General features: G+C 43.5%; 3 protein-coding genes across 4 annotated transcripts in view; 1 reads left to right on the plus strand and 2 right to left on the minus strand.

The window, feature by feature from the left end:
- dhrsx (dehydrogenase/reductase (SDR family) X-linked) overlaps nt 1-425 on the plus strand; it is a 24,146-nt gene extending 23,721 nt beyond the window's left edge. Inside the window, exon 7 of the mRNA XM_085397562.1 lies at nt 1-425. This exon is cut by the window's left edge and continues 1,001 nt beyond it. The gene's annotated coding sequence lies outside the window, so the exon portion shown is untranslated.
- A 123-nt stretch (nt 426-548) lies between these two features.
- On the minus strand, nt 549-2,828 carry LOC146642967 (ankyrin repeat domain-containing protein SOWAHC-like). The gene has a single exon (XM_085397563.1). The coding sequence runs from the start codon at nt 2,805-2,807 to the stop codon at nt 1,596-1,598; it is 1,212 nt and encodes a 403-aa protein (XP_085253689.1). The 5' UTR covers nt 2,808-2,828; the 3' UTR covers nt 549-1,595.
- Nucleotides 2,829-5,723: 2,895 nt separating this feature from the next.
- On the minus strand, nt 5,724-19,141 carry cep70 (centrosomal protein 70). 2 transcript variants are annotated; one of them, XM_085399357.1, is made up of 12 exons: nt 18,586-19,137; nt 18,142-18,241; nt 17,674-17,797; nt 16,062-16,242; nt 15,426-15,577; nt 8,488-8,593; nt 8,268-8,390; nt 8,019-8,168; nt 7,714-7,882; nt 6,533-6,641; nt 6,373-6,452; nt 5,724-6,089 (listed from the first exon to the last, which is right to left on the minus strand). In XM_085399357.1, exons 1-12 carry the CDS (start codon nt 18,592-18,594, stop codon nt 6,028-6,030), a joined length of 1,365 nt encoding a protein of 454 aa, XP_085255483.1. In that variant the 5' UTR covers nt 18,595-19,137; the 3' UTR covers nt 5,724-6,027. The 2 variants fall into 2 exon arrangements, with proteins under 2 accessions (XP_085255483.1, XP_085255484.1); XM_085399358.1 differs by lacking the exon at nt 8,019-8,168 and having other exon boundaries at nt 18,586-19,141.
- Between the last annotated feature and the right edge of the window lie 2,943 nt (nt 19,142-22,084).

A 22,084-nucleotide genomic window follows, 5' to 3' on the forward strand; every position in this document is an offset into this window, starting at 1 on the left:
GGTACACAATAAAGTACTACACTGATGTGTTTTACTGCAGAGTAGGTGAGTACAGTCAGACTTGGAGCTGAGAGCAGTCCCTTTAACTCGGGCTGTAAATGGGTGGAGTTGGCTTCACCCACAGACGGGACCACTTAGTGTAACTGTAATGCTTCATGAATGTGACTCCATAAAAGAAACATGAACCTGTCAGTGTTAGTAAAACTAATGATCACTGCTGCTTTAGTCTGGTTTGCTGTAATGAACTCGTCTCCTACATGTTAACTCTCAGACGCTGTCACAGGCTCACAGCGCCACCCTGTGGACACTATGTACATTCTGCTCTGTTTACGCACTTTGGACCAATGTAGCCATGTTTCTGCTGTCTGTGCTGTTATTTGATCTCTGAAATGGTAAATAAAAGTCACGTCTCGGTCTATCAAGGATTGGTGTTGTTACTCTGTAGCTTAGTACTGTTGTAAGTACTTTTTCTTGCATGTACTCTTTTAGGGAAGAGTTTTTAGAAAGGTCTAAATCAAAGTCACTCACTGGGCTTTTGTAAAAATCTGCATCTCTACTGAAGCAGCAGTTTGCTTTAACGGATTTGGTAACATTACAAAGACGGACAGCCGAATATTTCCTCAGACCAGGAAACCCAAGCTGAGCTGAAACAAGAGTTAAATCAGATGTTTTATTTAATAAGTAAAACAAACATTCAAATGGTGTCATTAAACCAGGTAAACGTGCAAAAATAAATGCTGAAGTGCAAGCTGTTAACGATTAAACGTGCAGCTAAGAGAAGAAGTGCTTCTTTACACACTGATGAGAAACAAAACTTCTATACATCCACACAACATCAGGGAGAAGGTTTTCCCAGAAATGAGATGCCGGGTGTGAGTAGAAGGTGAAGCAGGGCGTTTAGTACATGCGTGGCTCGTCAGCCTCTGTTCCGCTTTGCTGTGCCTCCACCTCAGCACTGCTGTCCTCACATACAGTAAACCAAACGGATCACGTGACGTGCACTCGGTGCTCAGCGGTCACACAAAGTGCTCACACTTTGCCAGAGCTTCTCTGTCACCTTACACTCCCTCACAGCCTCGTGACACAGTAAGCTGGATCACTGCAGGCGGATTACTGACTTAAGGTCCACGGGCTTTAGTGTCAGCTGTGGATGGATAAAAATACCCAGCTTGGCCTGCAGAGGGAGTCTCACCGTCTGTGATCTGATTTAAAGGCTAATAGCAGTTACTGTTGTGAACACACAGTGTGCGTTTGTTGTACATCATGGAGCTGATCATTACTGTTCCCTTAGTTTATTTCATAAAGAAAACTAAAAGGAGAGAAAAGCCGTTAAAAGTACACTCGCTCATGTCCACCTCCACTGACCCCACAACCTTCAGCGGGCCACAGTAACCATGAAAGCTGCTTCATATATTCACCACACAGAGAAGTTCCCGTCTGATAATCCAAAGCTAGTAAAGCATGTTTTTCACGTTCCCATTGAATCAACACGATGTTCAGTCAAGTCAAGCAGACACTGCACTGAAAGGTCGTTTGCAATAACGATGGATGAAAATAAGCTGGGAGATATAGGTAGTGCTCCACCACATCCTGGGTCAGTACTGATCTGACCCAAAGAAGTGGCTCCTGGCTCTGGATCTAGAGGCTCTCTTTGACCCTCCCTGTTGCTCTTTATCTTTGAATGAAGTGCTGTGCACGATCTGGGATGTCCTGTCACGAAGCTTCTGCAGTTTGGGCTTCATCCTGCTCAGTGAGGACTTCCTCCAGAGGGGCATTTCCCTGGGTTGGCCCTCACTGTCCCCAGAAGCACAATCGTTGGAGTTCAGCTGGCTGAGGGGCTTCATGTTAGAGATCCTCCAGCGTCTTCCGTCCCTGAGATGAGAGTTCTCACCTGCAGAGCACTCACAGCCTCCAGCGATGCTCCGTATCTCCACGCTCACGTTGTCGGTGAGGTACTGGCAGGCCTTCCTCCCACTATAGTCTCTGATCTCCACATCTGCATTGTAGGTTCTGACCAGAAGCTTGACCACCTCCACGTGACCGTGCATGGCGGCGATGTGCAGAGGTGTGTAGCCGGTGCTGGATCGAATATCAATACTAACAGAAATGTTGTGCAGCTTGGCAAAATTAATAATCATGGCTATGAGCTCAGGCTTGCCGTGCTTGGCGGCCCAGTGTAGGCAGGTGAAGCCAGTCACAAAATCCTTCTTCAGGATGAGGCTGGGTTCTGCGGTGAGGAGGCGATGCAAGCTGCTCCACTGCCCGTCTGAAGCGCACATCATCCACTCGTGCTCCATAGGCTCCAAGGCTACAGCTGTCCTGTCTTCATCCAGGGTGGAGGAAACCATAGAGGTGGAGTCAGCTTCAGCCCTGGGGGACAGGTAAAAAGAGCGCCGAATCCCTGGGGAGCTGTTCATCATGACCTCTATGAAATGCTTGCGACTCCCTCTCGGGGTGCTGTTATCGTCACTTCCAGACAAACTGTGCGTATCTACGCGCTCCTCCTCCTGTGACTCCGGCGGGCCAAAGGGAGACCTGTGCTGGGACTCTGCAGACTTTCTGCACATGGTCACACTAAGCCCCTCTGCTGCGCTCAGGCTTTCCTGTGACTCAGCCTGCTGCTCAGCAGCAGTAAGTACCTGCCCCGTCCTACCGGTGTGTGCAGGCCCGGGTACGCTAAAGAAAGATCTCTCTGGAGCGAGCGGCGACGCTTCAGCCACTGTAATTTCTGGTACGTTGGGCTCTTTTCCAACCGGCTCCTTTCTGGACTCCCTGTCGTCTCGTCTGAAGCTTTCCCAGTTTCCCATCGCCTTCCAGCTGCTGTCCTCTGTACAAACACACCGAGGACACTTTGTCCTGTCAAATTCTTTCAGTGTTGAAATTATGCGGAACTCTGACTTGGCTGTTATTTCCGTAACCTGAACCAGGTGTTTCTCCTCATTTCTTGTTCCGCGGGCTGGCTGTAACGCATCCACTAAAACTACTCACAGCTGTGATTCACTGGACTTCTACTTGTTAAGTACCGATTGCGCCAAAGCACCATTTTTCTTTGAAACAGGCAGCGCTTATGAAACTAAAATACTCGCAGACTTTTTATTTACACGTGTACCTGTGTGCGTAAAAACCCACGACGGAGTGTTAAAGCCACATTAGGAAAATATTATCGCTCAGTTTGAGAAGAAAATCTCTTGCAGAGGCTTTTTTCAAGGCAGTAATACCCGCAGGAGTCCAACTGGACCCCACCCAGTGTTTACTGGACAGGATACTGGGACTAAACCAGAACTGATGGGTGTCTGTGCCGCACTCACAGCATGTATTACAGTCTAACCTCCTGTTTCTTACGACTTTACTATAAAGCTTTTTCGAGGGAGATGTTATTATTTTAAGTGAAATAGTAATTTGGTGTATCATGTTAATAGTTCCGTTGGATACTTTTAAACTAATTATCTCTCGCTTCACTGTATACATTGTTTTATTGTTTTTACCTCTGATATCTGCGCAAAATGCTGAAGCGTTCTTGTCCTGGTGATTTTCTCAGAGCCGTTTTCAGCTCTGAGTCAAGTTAATTTTTAAAAAGTCAGGTTAGACAAATAACCAGTTTAACCTTTTCTAAAAACAATACCTGAGAGTAGCTATGAAAATATTCTGATAACATTTACATTTCTTTACGGCTGCTCATAATTTTACCGTCACATTTGTTCATTCTCCTTTTTTGTAATTCGATGAAGTAGGAACTGTTTTTAAATCACCTTCAGTCATGTATGTATTATTGTAGGGTCTGCCTTACAAAGCGCCTGAGACGACTGCTGTTGTGATTTGGTGCTGTATAAATAAAGTTGAATTGAAAATCTGTTTGTCTTCTGGGATTCTCTCACTTTGTAAATATAAATAAACAAGTTGACTTTTTCATTACCTGAACAGGATTTTTTTCCACCATCATTTAAACTTTATGCGTTAAATTTCCACCATTTGTGTCAGAGAGTTAGTTCTGTTCCAGGTTTGAAAGTAATAGTGACGCCACAATGATCAATAATTTTTATATTAAGGAGTGCGCATGCGTCAACCGGCATGCAGCCTGTTTCAGTTGCTCCCGCTTTTCTCTCCATACTTTGTCTTACTTTTAGTTAAAGTGCTCTGATTCAGATGAATGGCAGCTGCAGAGATGTTGGCTTGCGACACATTTAACAAATATCTTGGGTAAGAAACCAAAAACTAATTCTTGATCAACAATTTCATTTGGGTCTGATCCATGAAAACCAGCTTATTATGGGGTTAAAATGTGTCCATACACCAATTACATTGTTATTATTCAATTAAATTCAATGTTATTTATGTAGCACCAAATCACAGCAACAGTTGTCCTGAGATGCGTATTAAAAGAATCTTTGGATTGTGTTCATGGTATAAATAGGAGACTACCACACCATTCATCAGGGCCACAACTAACACCAGCTAATGTAAAGTCATCTGGGTATTTTGCTTTTAGATCTCCAATAACATCTCCAGTAATATCTTGTTCTTAGAGTCTCCATTATATCCACAAACATTCAAACGAATAAAGACAGACTGTTCGACATTCAAAACTGCAGAAATCCAGTTTGTTTCCTGGGAAACTGTTCAGGTGTACGGCTAATAAAACTGTCCCTCTATCATTGATTACTCCAAAAGTTCGAGTCTTCCTTACTGGAATTAATTTTATTGTAGAACGACTCAGAGTTCATCATTAGTTTACTTCAACATGATTTCTTCTTGAATCAGTCGCACATGAATATGACACAACATCTCCTCTTAGTTTCACAGGGTTACCTTTTCTCTTCACGACTCTTCAATCACAACATAATCTAAAATCCCCTTTTCAGTCGTACATGGTAAAGTCGGGGCTTCTCACATATAACACACTACCTGCTGCGCTCTCACAGCAGTGATAACAATGCTCCTGGGAGTCAGGGTCAAAAGGTCAGGCCTACAAATCCTTTCCATCACTCAGACTACATTTCTCATTCATGAGTTTGATTATATTCTGATTAGGATTTATGTTATTTAAGTATTTATTTTCATTGTCAGAGAACAATGAAATTGCGTTTGGGGCTTCCGTACAACCCGTAAATAAAATAATGAAGAAAATAATAAATACCCCTTAAAACCCAAGTGTAAATATTTAACCCAGTGTGACTCCAGTGCAATAAGACAATCCTTAGCAACAACATGAGAACATGACAAGTAATGTTCATAAGAAATTCAGACAAAGACCTGAGAAACATGACAAAGTACAACAATGCAACCCATTCAATATTATTGTACTGTGAGATATGATGTCAGATATGATAGTTATCTATTTAAGAAAGAGAATAAAGATATGATGCACCAATGCAGCCCAGCTCAGTGCTATTAAGAAGTTGGATATGGTTATTGTCCGTGATTAACCATGATTCAGCTACACGTTGCTGCTGCCACCAAATAAAACCATTCTGATGGTAAACCAGCAAACAGTGTCCAGTTAAACCTACTGATCGAGACGTTATCTGTGAAAAACACAATAAGTGTTAAAGCGCAACATTTTGTGCTTCCCTCAGTAACACGGTATGCTAACCAGCTCCATGTGAGGCGTTCGTCCGTTTACAGCTGGAACAGTTTTGCTTCTTAGTGCTTGGGAGTATAAATCTATGAGACGTGTGTGGACGCTGCGCTCACCAAACCAAATGAAGACGCCACAGACATCAAACTGCTAGTAACTGACAAATGCTTTATTCCTCCCATGTTTGGGGCCTGCTTTTGTTACAGCTATGTACACATGTCAAACACAAGTGCTGACAGTACTGACGTGATTTTCAGAGACCACACCTCCTACGGCACCACCACCATCACATCGTGCCTTTAACTCATCTACTCCTGCCAGGTTTACAATGGTAAGTATCAAAAGTGTAAAAATCTGCTGGCATCATCCACACAGAGGTGAAAACAGCATCAGCCATGCTTTCAGGCAGCTTATAAAATAGAGGTTTGACTAAAAACAAAAAGCTGATCAGGTCACTGTGCTGTTTCTGTCAAAGCCTTCAGAGCTGGCAGGATGTCGTCTAGGTGGCTCACTCCTGTAACACACAGAGAGAAGAGCAGCAGTAGAAATCTCAGGCTTAAAGTCAGCTCGGCCAATCCCAGCCCAGGATCGTCTTAAAATCACATGACAACGAGCAGTTCACAACGAGTCAGTGCTCGGAAGGCACCCAACACCACAATGATTCTGACTGCGAGCTCCTGGAAACACCACGATCTGTTCATCTTCATGTTTCCTCAGTAATATTGGATGAGAGTCCTGGATTTATTTCTACCAAGAAGTCATTTGTAAATAAAATAAATAGAGTTGGTTGAATTTACCTAGAGTCTGTAAGATTCCTGTAACCAGGGCATGGAACGCAGGGAAGAACTCCTCGTGCTGTTTCACCTTCATGATGATGCTGAAAAACAGGAGCAAAGATTGAAGCAGGCCTGAGCAGCTGCCATCTGGTAGTCCAACTCATGTGTGAGAAAAGCAAACCTGTCAATATCAATGTCTCCCAGCAGCTCAGGGAACCTCGCCATGCTTTCAATGGAGGACACCAGTCTGGACACATGTTTCACAACTTCAGCAGGAGAAACGCCACCGTCTGACAAAACCACAGACAGCCCTGTTAGTCTCATGCTGAATGATGCTGAATGACAGTAATCCACTCAGTGTAATATGGAAGACTCTCCTGATTATGGAAGCAGCATGAAAGCTACTGCTGTGGTCAAGGTCAGGAGGAAGATGCTTGTTAGTAATCGAAAACAAAGAGTCACAGCCAGTGGAGACATGACACTAATCTAACCACACAAAAACAAAGATGACGATACAGTTATACAAATATTCATTTTTGTCAGTCGGCCCCATCTAGTGGCCAAGGCGTGCATTAGCAGATAAGTGTAGGTGATGCTACCTGCAGGGAGTAGCAGTGTTCGGCAGGTCCAGGCCTCTACAGTCACTGCTCTTATGTTCCAAACACTCATTGTTTTTAGTTTACTCTGGACAGTGTGTCTGCCAAGAGTTTTAATTAAGCACTACTGTGCAGTACTTTGGAATATCTTGGATGTGAAGAACGAGCAGTTCACATCCACAGTCAAACAATGGATTATCATGAGCACGGTGGCACGGTGGTTAGCACTGTTGCCGCACAGCAAGAAGGTCCTGAGTTCAATCAATTCCACCATCAGGCCGGGGTCTTTCTGTGTGGAGTTTGCATGTTCTCCCCGTGTTTGTGTGGATTCCCTCCGGTTACTCCGGCTTCCTCCCACCGTCCAAAGACATGCAGCTTGTGGGGATAGGTTAATTGGATAATCCAAATTATTCACAAACTAGGTGTGAATGTGAGTGTGAATGGTTGTCTGTCCCTGTGTGTTGGCCCTGCGACAGACTGGCGAGAGGCAGGGTGTACCCCGCCTCTCGCCCTATGACAGCTATCCCTGAAAAGGAGAAGCGGAAGCGAATGGATGGATGGATGGATGGCATTAGCACTAGTACCTCCTCGTACAGGTCTACTCTGCCTCCAGGAGTGAGTTTGCTTATTTTAATGACTCTTAGTTACTTTTAACTTCAGGGTTTCAATCCAAACGAAGGAAAATGTGTCCAGGAGATGCTGATAGAAGCCCAGACTGTCATACTGCATAAATAACATCCATAACTAGGCACTGTGTGTAAGTCACCTAGATCAAGGATATCTCGAAGGTTCCTCATGGCATTGGTCATCTCTCCCAGTTTAGTGTAGACCTCATTCATACGGGGGTACACTCCTCTCAGAGAGGTGACGTCAAACAGCTTCTGAAAATGAGACACCATGGACTCCAGAGTGTGTCGAGTGGGGCTTCTGAGGACCTAACAAGGAAAGAAAACGCTGCAATAAGCAGGCTTCTCTGAAGTATACGCTCAGACATGTGAGCCACCGCGCCCTGCAGTGTCATTTACACAACAGCCTGATAAAGTACTACAAACAAGAGTAACAAACTTGTACCTTATCATCAGCCGAGGCATTTTCCAGCATGGCGTCTACAAGCAGCAACATGTCTCCAACCTCTGCTGCTTCGTCAGTGTTATAACCACCATCGCATGGTTGTAAGGGCATTAGTCTGACAGACAGTTCTTTTAAACTGCACTGAAGACCCTACGTACAAGCACGCATGCACAGGAAGTTCATCTTCAAAGCAAACGTCACATACCTAACCGAGGGCTCGAGATAGTTTGGCAGGTTGTTGGTGTTTACCTTCAGCAGATCGAGCTGCTCTGCCCACACTTTCAGTGTAGACAGGACATCCTGGAAGTCCGGTCTGTGCACTCTCACAGGACCTTTATGATCAGTTACAACTGCACTGATCTCATTCAACAGCTGAAATTTCAGGAAAGAAAAGAAGAAATATTTCTGTTATGTCAGGAAAAAAGGCTCAAAGCAGTACGTGCCCAAGACCACATCAAGTCACACTTACATGATGATAGTAGACACACAGCCGGGCTTCCTTGGCTGGGTCACTGATGAGCTCGCTAATCTCAGCTGTGCCGTCTTGTTTTGGCGAGCTCCACAGGAAGTTGGCTCTGCGAATGAGAAATGAGATGAACTCCTGGATACAGAAATTCTGTTTAATTTCAGGAACAGGGGTCAAATTCACTTTGGTCCTCTTCACACGGTTAAAGTCTGGACAGCAAAAAACTCACGAGACTCATATTTAAACACTATTTGGAGGTTTTTTGTTTGTCAGTGGGAGTTCAGTTTCTACTTAAATTGGATTTTGTGTCTATCATGAGTCACAATGCAGTGCATGACCATTTCTAATGGAGTGTGACTGACGATAGGGCTGCTCAATTAATTGAATTTTAATCTTGATTACGATCTGGGCTTTCAACGATCATTAAAAATGACTGAGCCGATTATTAGCCCCTCCCTCGTGCTTTACAGCTGCCGTGAATACTCAGAATAACACCTCTGAGCGTATATTGGGTTACATCGTAGAACAGCTGACTGCAGTTGTGAGTTTTCAGAATCGGCTCTCCGAGCAAAAAATGACAACACCACGGAGCGCAAGTTTGATACCATCATGGGGAAGCTCACGGTTCTCCAACAGGAGATTGAGAGACCAGTGTCGGTGTCGGAGTGTTAGAGAACAGCTTGAAATTCTCATGAGTTGTTGCAAAAGAAAAATTACCATCATAATGCAGCTACCCCTTGGTGCCAGCTGTGGGCTCAAGGCTGGAACTGAACAACAACTCCCTGATAACGACTGTGTTGAGTCTGTTCCTTCCCTTTCCCTGCAAGGCCACCTGGGTTGGCTGGAAGACTGTTTACTAAGCCTGGCAGGGCGAAGGACACTGTCTCAGCTGAACTCTGGACTAGGGCTGGCACGATTAGTCGACTATCAAAATCGTCGACGACTAATTTAATAGTCGACGCGTCGTTTGAAGCTTTGTAAGATCCCAAAAGACGCAGGAATAAGTAGCAGGATTTAAGAGTGTAATATCGGACTGAAACAGAAGATGGCAGCACTGCATGTACAAGGATGCCAGCTGCCGTTAAACCCCGAAGAAGAAGAAGCTGTGTACCAGAATTCATAGCGCGGCCCTGCTCAGTTTCCAACAATGGTGGCAGCTAGTTAGTTTTAATATTACTCTTATTATTCTTTCTGGGTCACAAAATAAACGTTTAACATATTTTCAAAAGCGCTCCGACGTTTTCGGAGACGTCTGTTACCCACTAGCTCGATAGCTAGCCGGGGGCTAGGCTAACTAGAGCCGTGAGAACAGCGGACTCCCGGCAAATCGTTTTCAAACCCACCGCCGTCTTTCGCTACTCAGGTTAAACAGGATATATGAGTCACTTAGATAACTTAAAATGTTATTGTTTGGCTTTTTTTTTTTAGTATTTTATTTGTTCCTGAGTAAATCGGTTTGGCTGAGATTAAAGTTTTTACACAGCTGAATAAACATCAAGCAGACAGCTGATCATCAGAAGTGTGAGATGCTCGAGAATTTACTCCGGTGTCCTGTTATATTTTAGATAGCAAGGAGTTTATTAAACTCCACCGAAACAATCTGCAAATTTCATTAAAATTCATTAAACTATCATCTTGGCTTTATTCTTAGTTAGCACCTTAAACACTTAAAGCTGTAAGCTAATGATAGTTATATAAGAGCAGATGCTGCTGGTGCAATAAGCTGTACGTTTTACGTCCAATGGATGATGATCTGATTAGTCGACTAATCGCAAAAATAATCGGTGACTAGTCGACTATCAAAATAATCGTTTGTGGCAGCCCTACTATGGACACGCACACACATACTGATACTGATAAGCACTCACTGATGCATCACCCTCCCTACCCCGGATCCAACGCCACCTCCAACGCTTACCTCCCCTCTGATGTGGACATCGGGTCAGCTGGAGGCGCAGTCGAAAGATTGCAGCGGTCCCAGATCAGATGTACACACTGGAACTCTTTCCCATGTTGCTGTCTGTGTTTATTGTGCTGTGGTGTGTTGATATCTGTGCATTCCTGTATTATCCTTCTGTGTTACACATTTTGATGTTTTTTTTCCTCGCTACCTAGCCTGACCTGTCTCCCCAATGTGATGTTTGTGTATTGTATGTACGGTCGGCAAGGTCTGTCATCTCGGTTGTGGGCAAAAGACCTGCAACTGACAAATCTCATCATCTCTTTACTCTCGCGCTGCTCCGTGTGGCAAATCGAGCACACCTCTCTGCGTTTCTAACACGTGTCACAACAATTAAGTTGTGGGCCTGGGCCCTACAGTGGGCACGGGGCCCTACAGTGGGCCTGGGCCCTACGGTTATTATTGAGATAATCGCTGATTAATCGACTAATTGAAGAAATATTAGGCAAATTCGTCAACTATCAAAATAATCAGCAAAGCGGTTGCTGATAGGTTTTCCGTCCCTTCTCTGTATTATTGTGGGGTGTTTGCTTTACAACAGTAAGCACCTTGAGGCGACTGTTGTTGTGATTCGCTGTTATATAAATAAATAACAACACTTCCTCCTGATACCAGGACTCACAGTGGGCCATAGAGGGCCCAAGGCTGCTTAAGAACAAGCTGCTCTTTACCACATAACTGACTTGGCAGATGTTTACACCCGATTCCCCTCACAGTACAACCTACAAGGGTTTTACAGTATTCACTGCCCTTCACTGGCTCCACATTTTGTCAGCCTTGTTTGAAACTGGATTCATAAAATGCAAATTCATAAAATAAATAAATGTAACTTTAACAAAAGTGTTCATCTTTTAGTCTGTGAAGGTTGTCAGTCATCCAGGTCATTGTAGTCTAAGGAGCTCGGAAAGAAAAGGGTCTGGATTTCTTTGAAGTAGGGGTGGGCGATATACGATAGAAATGATATAAATTTGGCCAACGATAGAGATTTAGACTATATCGCTCTATTGCGATAGCGCGTGTTGATGATGTCATCAAGCTGCGCCGGCTTTGGCCGAAAGCGTTGCAGCGGCTACAGCCATTATCATCTGCAAATTATGCCGACAGTCACAGCAAAGAGATGAAGCACTTTTGAAATATGGGGGAAGCCAAAAACTGCGCTTCCTCCACTTCCGTAACATTGATTCATTAATGTTGAATTCTCTGCAGCTGCTCTGTTCCCATGTTGTTGCAGTATATTAAACACTAACCTCGTATTGTGGATGAATGATCTCAGTTGTTCTCCTGACTGAAGTTTGGCCCGTGTACAGCATCCTGCTATGCGACTGCCTTTGTCCCTGACCACCAGAATCCCTCACGTTAACTTTTATCGTGTGGAAAAAAAGTTGGCTTCATCCTCCAGCTTCACTGTGCTAATGTTATGCTAACATAGCTGTGTCGCTAGCAATCACGTAGCACAACATTATATACCAGCTAGTCCAACTCCAGTAACCCTGCAAACGCCACTGCTGTTTAGTTTTCTGTCTTCATTTATGTTGGAAGTGGTAGCAGAGCTGTACATTTGAATTAGTTAAAAAAAATCTCTGTCAGAACACGGTATGAAATGTTTAGGTGGAAACTAGCGAGCTAACTTCCTGTTAACTTCTAACTCTGTTAAATTTAATAAATTCTGTTTGCATGGATGTTAAACTTAATTGTTACACCTGGTAAAGCAGCAACGCTGATGATTTAATTAAAGATGAAATAATTTAGACAGTTTAACTCTCAGTGTTCGTTTGACTTTGGGACCTGAACTGACGGAGTTTTGGACCCAGATTACTCCGTGAAGCTCCTCACTACGGCAGCGTAATGCTCTGACATCCATCAAGCAGTGCTGCTTACCAAAGTTGTACTAAAACATTTTTTAACAGATTTCTGCCAAAATCGGTTCAAGGTCAGTAAGCACAACCAGAAATCATACATGAGGCACACTCTCGATTTTTGAGAAAAATTAAAGGATTTTAAGTCCTTATAGTGTGAAAAATACGTTATACAGAAGAAAAGAATATATCCTGATATATATCATTACCGCACATGCTTCAAATTATATCGCAATATGAATTTTAGGCCATATCGCCCAGCCCTACTTTGAAGGTGTTTCATCTGAGAAGTTTCTTCAGTTCTAAGAGGAGGAAGTGGAGAGTCCCAGCTTTTATTACACCAGTTGCTCTTAGAACTGAAGAAGCTTCTCAGATGAGAGGTGAAACACATATGTCTGAACACAGACAGTGGAAAAATGTCAGTCCTAGTTTTACTGGATCTCAGTGCAGCATTTGATACAGTTGACCACAACATATTACTCAAACGACTGGAGAACTGGGCAGGTCTTTCAGGAACTGTACTAAACTGGTTCAAAACATACTTAGAAAACAGGAAATACTTTGTATCAATAGGTAACTTCACATCTGAGCAGACTAGTATCACATGTGGAGTTCCCCAAGGTTCCATCTTGGGACCCCTTCTGTTTAACATTTACATGCTCCCACTGGCACAGATTATAAAGAACAACAAAATAAACTATCACAGCTATGCAGATGACACACAAATATATATCACAATGTCACCAGGAGACCGAGGCCCTGTACAGGCTCTTGGTAAATGCATTGAGGAAATTAATGACTGGTTGTGCCACAATTTTCTCCAGCTAAACAAAAACAAAACTGAAGTAATAGTCTTTGGCGCCAAAGAAAAACGATTACAGGTCACCAGAGAACTTCAATCTATACATCTAAAAACCACAAACCAGGCGAGAAATTTGGGTGTAGTGATGGATGCAGACCTAAACTTAGAAAAACACATTAAGACAATAACAAAGTCAGCTTACTATCACCTCAAGAATATATCAAGGATAAAAGATCTGATGTCTCAACAGGACCTGGAAAAACTAGTCCATGCATTCATCTTTAGTAGGCTTGATTACTGTAACAGCATCTTTACAGGTCTACCTAAAAAATCAGTCAGACAACTACAGCTCATTCAGAACTCTGCTGCTCGAGTCCTCACTAAGACCAAAAAAGTGGACCACATCAGTCCAGCTCTGAGGTCTTTACACTGGCTGCCTGTCCGTCAGAGGATAGACTTTAAAGTCCTGATGCTGGTCTATAAAGCTCTGAATGGTTTAGGACCAAAATACATCAATGACCTCCTGACCCAGTATGAACCTTCCAGATCCCTCAGGTCATCTGGATCCGGTCTTTTATCAGTTCCCAGAGTCAGAACCAGACACGGAGAAGCTGCATTCAGCTTTTATGCTCCTTATATCTGGAACAAACTCCCAGAAAGCCTCAGATCAGCTGAAACACTCAGTTTATTTAAATCCAGGTTGAAGACTCACCTGTTCTCAGCTGCATTTGAATAAAGCACCAAATCCACACTTTTAAGTTTAAATTTCAAAACTTACATTTAACTACTGATTTTATCTACTGTTCTGATTTTATCTGTTTTGATTTTATATACTGTTTTGTTTGTTTGTTTGTTTGTTTGTTTGTTTGTTTGTTTGTTTGTTTGTTTGTTTGTTTGTTTGTTAAGTGGGTTTAGAGCTCTGGGTAGCTCCCCAGCTGGGTCTAGACTGGGTCTAGAGAGTATTTTAAATTCAGGGAATTTAAAATAGAAAGTAGCTCGTCCACAGAAGGACTGGTAGCTCCCCTTACGATAAGGGTTCAGATCGCGCGAACAGGTGTGAAATGTGTGTGTTTAGTTAGTTTGTTTGTTTGCTTGTTTTAATCAATTTTAAATCATGCTTTTTATTTGTTTTTGTTTCTAATGTCTCTGTAAAGCACTTTGAATCACCTTGTTGTTGAATTGTGCTATACAAATAAATTTGCCTTGCCTTGCCTTCAAGAAACTTAAAGAAGTCCAGAAGCTTTTCTTTCCAAGCTCCTTAGACTGCTTATCTTTTAGTTTCTACAACTTGGAGTCCACCTGTAGTAAATTCAGTTGACTGGATACATGTTGTGAAGTAGCACACTTGTCTATATAAGATCCTATAGTTGACAGTGAATGTCAGGGCACAAGTCCTGAAGTCCAAAGAGCAGTCTGCAGACCGCAGAGACAGGACTGTATCGAGGCACAGATCTGGGAAAGACTACAGAACAATCCCTGCAGCACCGATGGTCCTAATGAGCACAGTGGCCTCCAGATGGCTCTGAAGCTCAGACCTGGGCAAAGGTTTATCGTCCAAAACGACAATAACCCTAAGCCCACAGCTGAGATAACAAAGGACTGGCTTCAGGACCAGTCTGTATATGTCCTTAAGTGGCTCAGCCGGAACCAAGATACAAATCCAACTAGACATCTTTTGAGAGATCTGAAACTGCTAGCAGCAGCCAGTACTAGCCCTCAGCCTCCTAACAGGTTCAGAATCGCCTTGTTTTAAAGTTATTGCATTCACTGAATTTTCAGAAAACCTGACCCCTGACCTTGAAGTCGAGGTCACCAGGATTCAAACTAGTCTCCGATTTGTTTTTATTACATGTAACTATGGTATCAATTTGAAAATCCTACATCGCATTGTTCTCGAGACATCGCATTGACAATGTGACGTGCACTGACCTTGGGTCAGATTGGTCTGTTTCCTCCAGGTTCTTCTGCTGGTGCTCTGACTTAGAGGGGTAGAATGAGGCCAAATTTGAGGCAATCTGAGGTCAGATTAAGCCTCGCTGACTCAGTCAAACTTCCCCAAAAACTAACAGCATGTTCCCGTCTGCATGTCTGAGCACGTCTGGGGCACAGGCCTGACTTTTGAGCATGGGCCCTGCTACAACATGCCATGTTTGACTGATGTGGATACGCTCACTTTGACTTGGTATTGTTGTAGTATTATTTGATATGAGCCCTCCTCTACAGATCTGCACAACAGTATGGCTGACTGCCCTCCCTAGACAGTCTAGAACAGACTTTACACACTGTTCAATGATCTTGTGTGTGAGGTTTTCAAATATCTTACTGTTGATCTGCAGGAGACCTCTGCTGGGAGGCTTGACGCTGCAAAGCCAATCGCTGCTCTTCTTTTTTGGTGATGAAATGGAGTTTCCTCTGAAGCTGGGTTGCCTCCTCTTTCTGTTTCGACAGCTTTTGCTCTAGAATCTCACACCATCTCTGAAAGTACGCAGAAGGTTTTTCTTTTACCAGTACACGGAAACTGCAAACCACTGAAACATGAAACATAACATTAATGTTTAAATGTGTGCTCTATGAGAAAACATGCAGTCGATGAAAATAAACACCTACACTCATCTTAAAGAGTTCAGGGTAGCCTGTTAAATGTTTGGGAAACAGCTCAAGGTTCAGTGTTAACTTTGGTGACTTTGTTCATTACAGATAATATGTTCACATCATGTAAACTTTAGCAGACACCTGGAGACATCTGCTTATATGAACTATAGTGTTTTTTCAGTGTTTTACATGCACAGAGCTGTTCAGCATGACTAAGACTTCCAAAAGAAATTTAATTTACTTGGTGCCGAGTTGTAAGAAGTAACTGTGGCTTCGAGTGCTTGTGCCGTTTGTTTTGACTCTTTGTAAATGCCCTTTTGTTAACGGGAAATTCAAAGACAGTGAAATAAAAAGCTGAACGACCCACGTGTGCTTCCAGTTTTTCCTTCTGCAGTTGCTGTGTGTGGCTGTGCTGCTGGACTGCCTTGCTAAGGTAGCGGTCCTCCAGATCCTGGACTCTGGTCTTCACCTTGTCCAACAGTTCCTCCAGCTCTGTGACCCTCTGACACTGCTGAGCTGCTCGGCTCATGTGCTCCTGAACCTCCATTCTGACGACACACAAAGCAAAGCATGTCTGCACCTGCTGACTGCAGTTTGTGTAGATCGTGGCTCAAGAGTTGGGAGTTCGCCTTGTAATCGGAAGGTTGCCGGTTCGAGCCTCGGCTTGGACAGTCTCGGTCGTTGTGTCCTTGGGCAAGACACTTCACCCGTTGCCTACTGGTGGTGGTCAGAGGGCCCGGTGGCGCCAGTGTCCGGCAGCCTCGCCTCTGTCAGTGCGCCCCAGGGTGGCTGTGGCTACAATGTAGCTTGCCATCACCAGTGTGTGAATGTGTGTGTGAATGGGTGGATGACTGGAAATGTAAAGCGCTTTGGGGTCCTTAGGGACTAGTAAAGCGCTATATAAATACAGGCCATTTACCATTTAGTCCTAAGGCCCTGAACGGCTCGCTGAATACTTTATGGCAACATGACTTCAAACTTCTACGTAAAATTATTAAAACAGCATCAACAAGTTAAAATCTCAAAGGGTGAGAAAAGAAGAGCACATGTAGCCAGAAGAATGTGCCAGACTCTTACTCTGGATGGCATCACCATGTCGTCTAATAACACTGTGAGGAACCTTGGAGTCATTTTTGACCAGGATATGTCCTTCATATTAAACAAATATGTAGGACTGCTTTCTTCTATAGACCTCTCTGCATTGAATCATATCTGTTATTAACCTCTGTCTCTCTTCCACAGCATGTCTTTATCCTGTCTTCCTTCTCTCACCCCAACCAATCACAGCAGATGGCCCCGCCCCTCCCTGAGCCTGGTTCTGCCGGAGGTTTCTTCCTGTTAAAAGGGAGTTTTTCCTTCCCACTGTCGCCAAAGTGCTGCTCATAGGGGGTCACATGATTGTTGGGGTTTCTCTGCTCTAATTTGGAGTCTTTGCTTGAGAATATAAAGCGTCTTGAGGAAACTGTTATCATTTGGCCCTATAAACATAAACTGAATTGAATAGAGCTGAACTGTTGGAGAAAAGCCAAGCACCAACAGAAACTGCCCGACACTTGGTGAGCATACATGCTCCATACAGACTCCATCTCAGCAGTGTGCCACCCAGTCTCACATTTCATGCCTGTACTGGTCTGTGAGGATCAAGAAATGTGTGTTCCTGATACTCATCTGATGTTGGAGAGGTTAAATGACAGCAGGACAGGTGGTCTATACAACACTGCATATACATTATTAATATCCAGCAGTAGCATTGCACATGTGTCACTGAAACAGACCCCAGCTCTCCTAGCCACGTTACAGGACAGTCTGAGGTTCAGTCCAGTAAGATGACATTCGTAACTGCAATAATGTCCTTGGGGTGGGGGGCTATTTACAGTTTCCATGTTTAAACAGATAGTTACAAACATGTTTCACTGAAAACATCACTAAATAACATCCCAGCACCACTTAGGATGTTTCTTACACAGTGCTGAACTTACTTGAGCTGGTTGTTGGACATGACAAGCTCCTGGATCAGGGCCTGCCTTCTCTCCGAGTCTGTGAGCATCACCCTCAGAGTTGTCCTCAGCTCAGCAGCCGACTTCTTATCCAGAAGGACCAAATCTGCAAACACACAGACAACCGTATACATTACTCATCAAATCACACTGACAAGCCAAACATTTTGCTTAAAACTCAAAGTAGAATTTATAAACAAGTAAACAACAAAAAGACCATTTAAATCATTCTTTTCATTTAAAGTTGCATGTAAATTAAATCTATTGACATTTAACACAGTAACTATATTGTTGAGCCACTTTAATTTTAAACACTCTGTCCTTAGCCGTCTTCAATTCTGATTTTTGTTTCCATGTATAGTTGTTACAGTCTTCAGCCTGATACGATTGTTCACTTTCGGCCACCGTAACACGTGACCTTTGATAAAGTCTCGTAGTGACAATTCTTACCTGCAGGACTCTTATTCTCAGCGGGATCTGCAAAAAACACCGGTTTAAAACCATGATGTTGTAAACGTTTGTTCACGTCATCCCACTCCACTTGTTCCTGCTGCAACACACACAAAATAAAATAAAATAAAATAAATACAGGCCATTTACAAACCGTCACTGACAGCGGAGTTCAACACTTTCCAGTTAACACAAATACAGCTCTACCTGAAACTGCTTGTAGCTCCACAGATAAACATATGTTTGATTTCTTGACTGTAAAGCATAAGTAGTCCTGAAGTCCATATCCACGCGTAAAAACGTCCCACTCAACGTAAACCCAGCTTTCATTAACAATGCAGCTCGTGTATCGGAGAGCGGTCGCTAAGCAGTGTATGAAAGGCGATCCAACAACCCAGCAGCCTCGGACCACCTTAATCATGCTGTTTTAATCACGTAGCTTACCTGTTTCATCGGTTCGGTCTGCAGAAAGAAATCAACAAGTGTCCAAAGGGCTTCAGTGAAAAGCTCTTCTTTTGGCGTCTCAACACAACTCGGGAACCTTCGTTTAATGTATTCTTTACTCAGCCATTCACATTCATTCACCTTAGACTCCCTAAAGTGGTTAAATTAAGTCCTTACTGTAAGTATTTCCTGTAGAAAGTCGATAAATAAACGTCCACTTAAAAATATAATTGTAATCGAGCAAACAGGCACAGACTGTGTTAGCAGCACTAGTAGCTAACAAGTTAGCGTTGGCCCTGAACGTTAGCTTAGCAAACGTAGTGAACAAAGAAGGCTGGTTAATTTAGTTTAAGTTACCAGCTGTTGATGTACACTTTGCTAATTTTTAGACATCTCATGCAGAAAATATGCTCCTTCCGTCATTCAAATAAGTGCGCGATGATGTCACTATAGTAAACCAATAGGAAGTGGTTATTCGACTTGTTCACCAATCAGCTTACACAAAAAAACTATCCGACAGGGTTTTTTTTTTTCAAACAAGTGTAACAAGCAAACTATCCGACAGGTGTCGTGCCAAGGTAGGTATCCCCCCCCCCTCTCTTCTTCTTCTTCGTCTATCTTGTCAAACTTCAGGTGCATTACCGCCACCTTCTGGGCTGGAGTGTGGATCGGAACAGTTTTACACCTATGGTCTCATATAAATACTTATTGCTCTTTAAAAACCCAAATATTTCCATTAGTTCCTTTTAAAGGATACTCCGGCTCAGCCCCTCACTTCCTGGCTGCTAAACAGGCTTGGGAAAGAGACCTAGGCCGCTCTAGAAATGGTCCAGACTGGCAGGAGATTTGGGCCTGTGTCTCTAGGATATCTGTCTGTAACCAAGATAAATCGTTTCAGTTCAAAATTGTGTGATGTATTGATTGTGCATACATCACACCCTCTTTAAAAAGTAAAACAGATGTAAACCGCTCCCCTGTATGTTAGATGTGAATGGGGGGGGGGGGGGGGGGGGGGGACTTTATGCATTGTTTTTGGTCATGTGGGAAAATTCTAAGGTTTTGGTCTGATGTTGCAACGGTGCTTTCAGTTATTTTCATTCCTGCTGTTCCTCTGGACCCTCTAGGTCTTATACTGGGAGTAATGGACAATCTGGTTTTCTAAGGCAAACACAAGAGGCTGTTCCAGTTGTTATTTTTCATCCAGAAACAATATCCTGCTCCTCTGGGGCAGGCTAGCCATCCCAACTAAGAAATCCTGGCATAACATTGTACGGACTGTATTCCCAATGAATATATAACTTGTATGCTCAACTCCACCTTGGACTCTTTCCACAGGCCTGGGACCCATATCTACGTTGGACCTGTACTGGCATCCTCCTTGTTGCAGGGCTTTCCCAAACTGAATTAATTTGCCTGACTGTTGGTCTTACTGTGATTTGTTTTGATTCCTGGAGGGGTTGTGGTTTACCTCAACTGCCTTGTATGTGCCTCAAAACAGCCTGAGCTAAGTTCTGGTTTTCTTTTGTCTTTGTCTGTTACTATGAAGAAAATCCTAATAAAAATATTAAAAACAAACCAAAAAAAATCAAATATTTCCCTATAAACTACACCACCTGTGTCCCTTTGAAATATTTCTTTTACCCTTAATTGAACTCTATTCTTCTTCAATTCAGATTTGAGCATTTGTCTTTCCCGTCTATGTTTACCATATTCCAACATCACATGTTCAAATGTTTCCTGTGGTCCACAACGTTCACAATTCCCTGTCTCATTCTTGTTCATCTTTTTTAGTGTTATTTAAACCTATGTGACCAAATCTTACTCTTGAAATGATATCTTCTTTTACTTCTATGACTTCTTCTACAGTGTCCCACTGCTCTCTGTATACTATAATAATATACCTTTCCCTGCTCTGTTCCTTTAACCTCACCTTTACTGTATATTATATTCATATCTACATGACTTTTTCTTGTTGCAGCTTTTGCAAACTTATCAGCCTGTTCATTTTCATCCAAACCGACACGGAAAATGTATTTCTATTCCCGTATGTTTGACTCTATAGATTAAATGGTAAATGGTCTGTATAGCGCTTTACTTGGTCCTAAGGACCCCAAAGCGCTTTACACTCTGCACAATCATCCACACATTCACACACTGGTGATGGCAAGCTGCAGTGTAGCCACAGCCACCCTGGGGTGCACTGACAGAGGCGAGGCTGCCGGACACTGGCGCCACCGGGCCCTCTGACCATCACCAGTAGGCAACGGGTGAAGCGTCTTGCCCAAGGACACAACGACCGAGACTGTCCAAGCCGGGGCTCGAACCGGCAACCTTCCGATTACATGACAAACGCCCAACTCTTGAGCCACGATCACCCAGATCAAATGAATTATATCAAAAAACAATATTGTGTCTAGAATCCAAACACATATCACATATGCTCAATGGTGCGCTACTAGAGTCTGAGTAAGGCAAGGCAAGTTTATTTATATAGCACAATTCAACAACAAGCTGATTCAAAGTGCTTTACAGAGACATTAAAAAACAAAAACAATAAAAAGCATGATTTAAAGTTGATTAAAAAAAACAGTAAATCAAATATTTGTACTTCCAGTAGGTGTCATGGTCTGCGGTGGGTGGCTGGAATTTCCATAAGGCTCCTGAACTGACCTGGGATCCGCCCCTGGGCAGGGCCAACTCCAGCTCCCGCACACCTGGAGCCTATTGCAGGCAATCAAGCCAGAGGGATTTAAACCACACGTTGATGTTCATTCACTGCCAGTTCGTCATCAACACATGTTGGTAACAGGCCGTATACGTTAAGTTCTTGCTGTGATTCATCCTGTTAACACGACTCTCTTGTGCTACAGTTGCTGTATCCACCTTGGCTCACACTCCACCTCTGGACTCAGGATACCTAGTAATCATTCTGGAAATCTCTCTGTGCCTCACCTGCCTGCCCTCCTGCCATCACACTCCATCTGAAGCCCCGGATCTCAGGCCAGCTTTTCCACGCCACTCAGCCTCCCCTGATTCTTCATCACCCCCCTCTCAACACTCCAGGTCCCCTACTGCAAGTAAGAATTGCTGCTCTTACAACTGGCCACTGCAGAGCTGCCTTCACTACCTACCTAACTCCTATATCCTCTTCCTTCAGTGTGACTGTTCCCCACTCAGCTCCGTTCCGCATCTCAGGCCTCATTCCCTCGCCATAGCCACGTTCCCCAGGCCACGCCGCACCAAGACTCCACGTCTCGTTGTTTTTTGTCTTTGCCACGTTTTTCTCTTGCACTTAAACCTAATAAATTGTTGCATCATCTGCTGTCTCCGCTCTGGGTTTCTGCACCTGAGTCCTGTTCAGTACCGGCCACCCGGCCACGTGACAGTAGGAAGCACAAATACTTCCTACTGGTGCCTCCTCTACCCAGTTTGAAGTGATTAAAACTGCTACAGTTCTCCAGTATAAACTGTTAGGTCATCAGTAATTCTTTTATTCATC

Source organism: Rhamphochromis longiceps, linkage group LG23 (assembly GCF_057381845.1).
Source record: "Rhamphochromis longiceps isolate RC_006_pf linkage group LG23, R_longiceps_female_GT1.1, whole genome shotgun sequence".
NCBI lineage: Eukaryota > Metazoa > Chordata > Actinopteri > Cichliformes > Cichlidae > Rhamphochromis > Rhamphochromis longiceps.

Coding starts and splice junctions, on each gene's coding strand:
- LOC146642967 (XM_085397563.1), bottom strand. CDS start 2,807: ATGGGAAACTGGGAAAGCTTCAGACGAGACGACAGGGAGTCCAGAAAG.
- cep70 (XM_085399357.1), bottom strand. Junction 8,391..8,487: donor TGTGTGTCTACTATCATCAT/GTAAGTGTGACT, acceptor CTGAAATTTCAG/CTGTTGAATGAGATCAGTGC. Junction 6,642..7,713: donor TCGAGATATCCTTGATCTAG/GTGACTTACACA, acceptor TGGTTTTGTCAG/ACGGTGGCGTTTCTCCTGCT.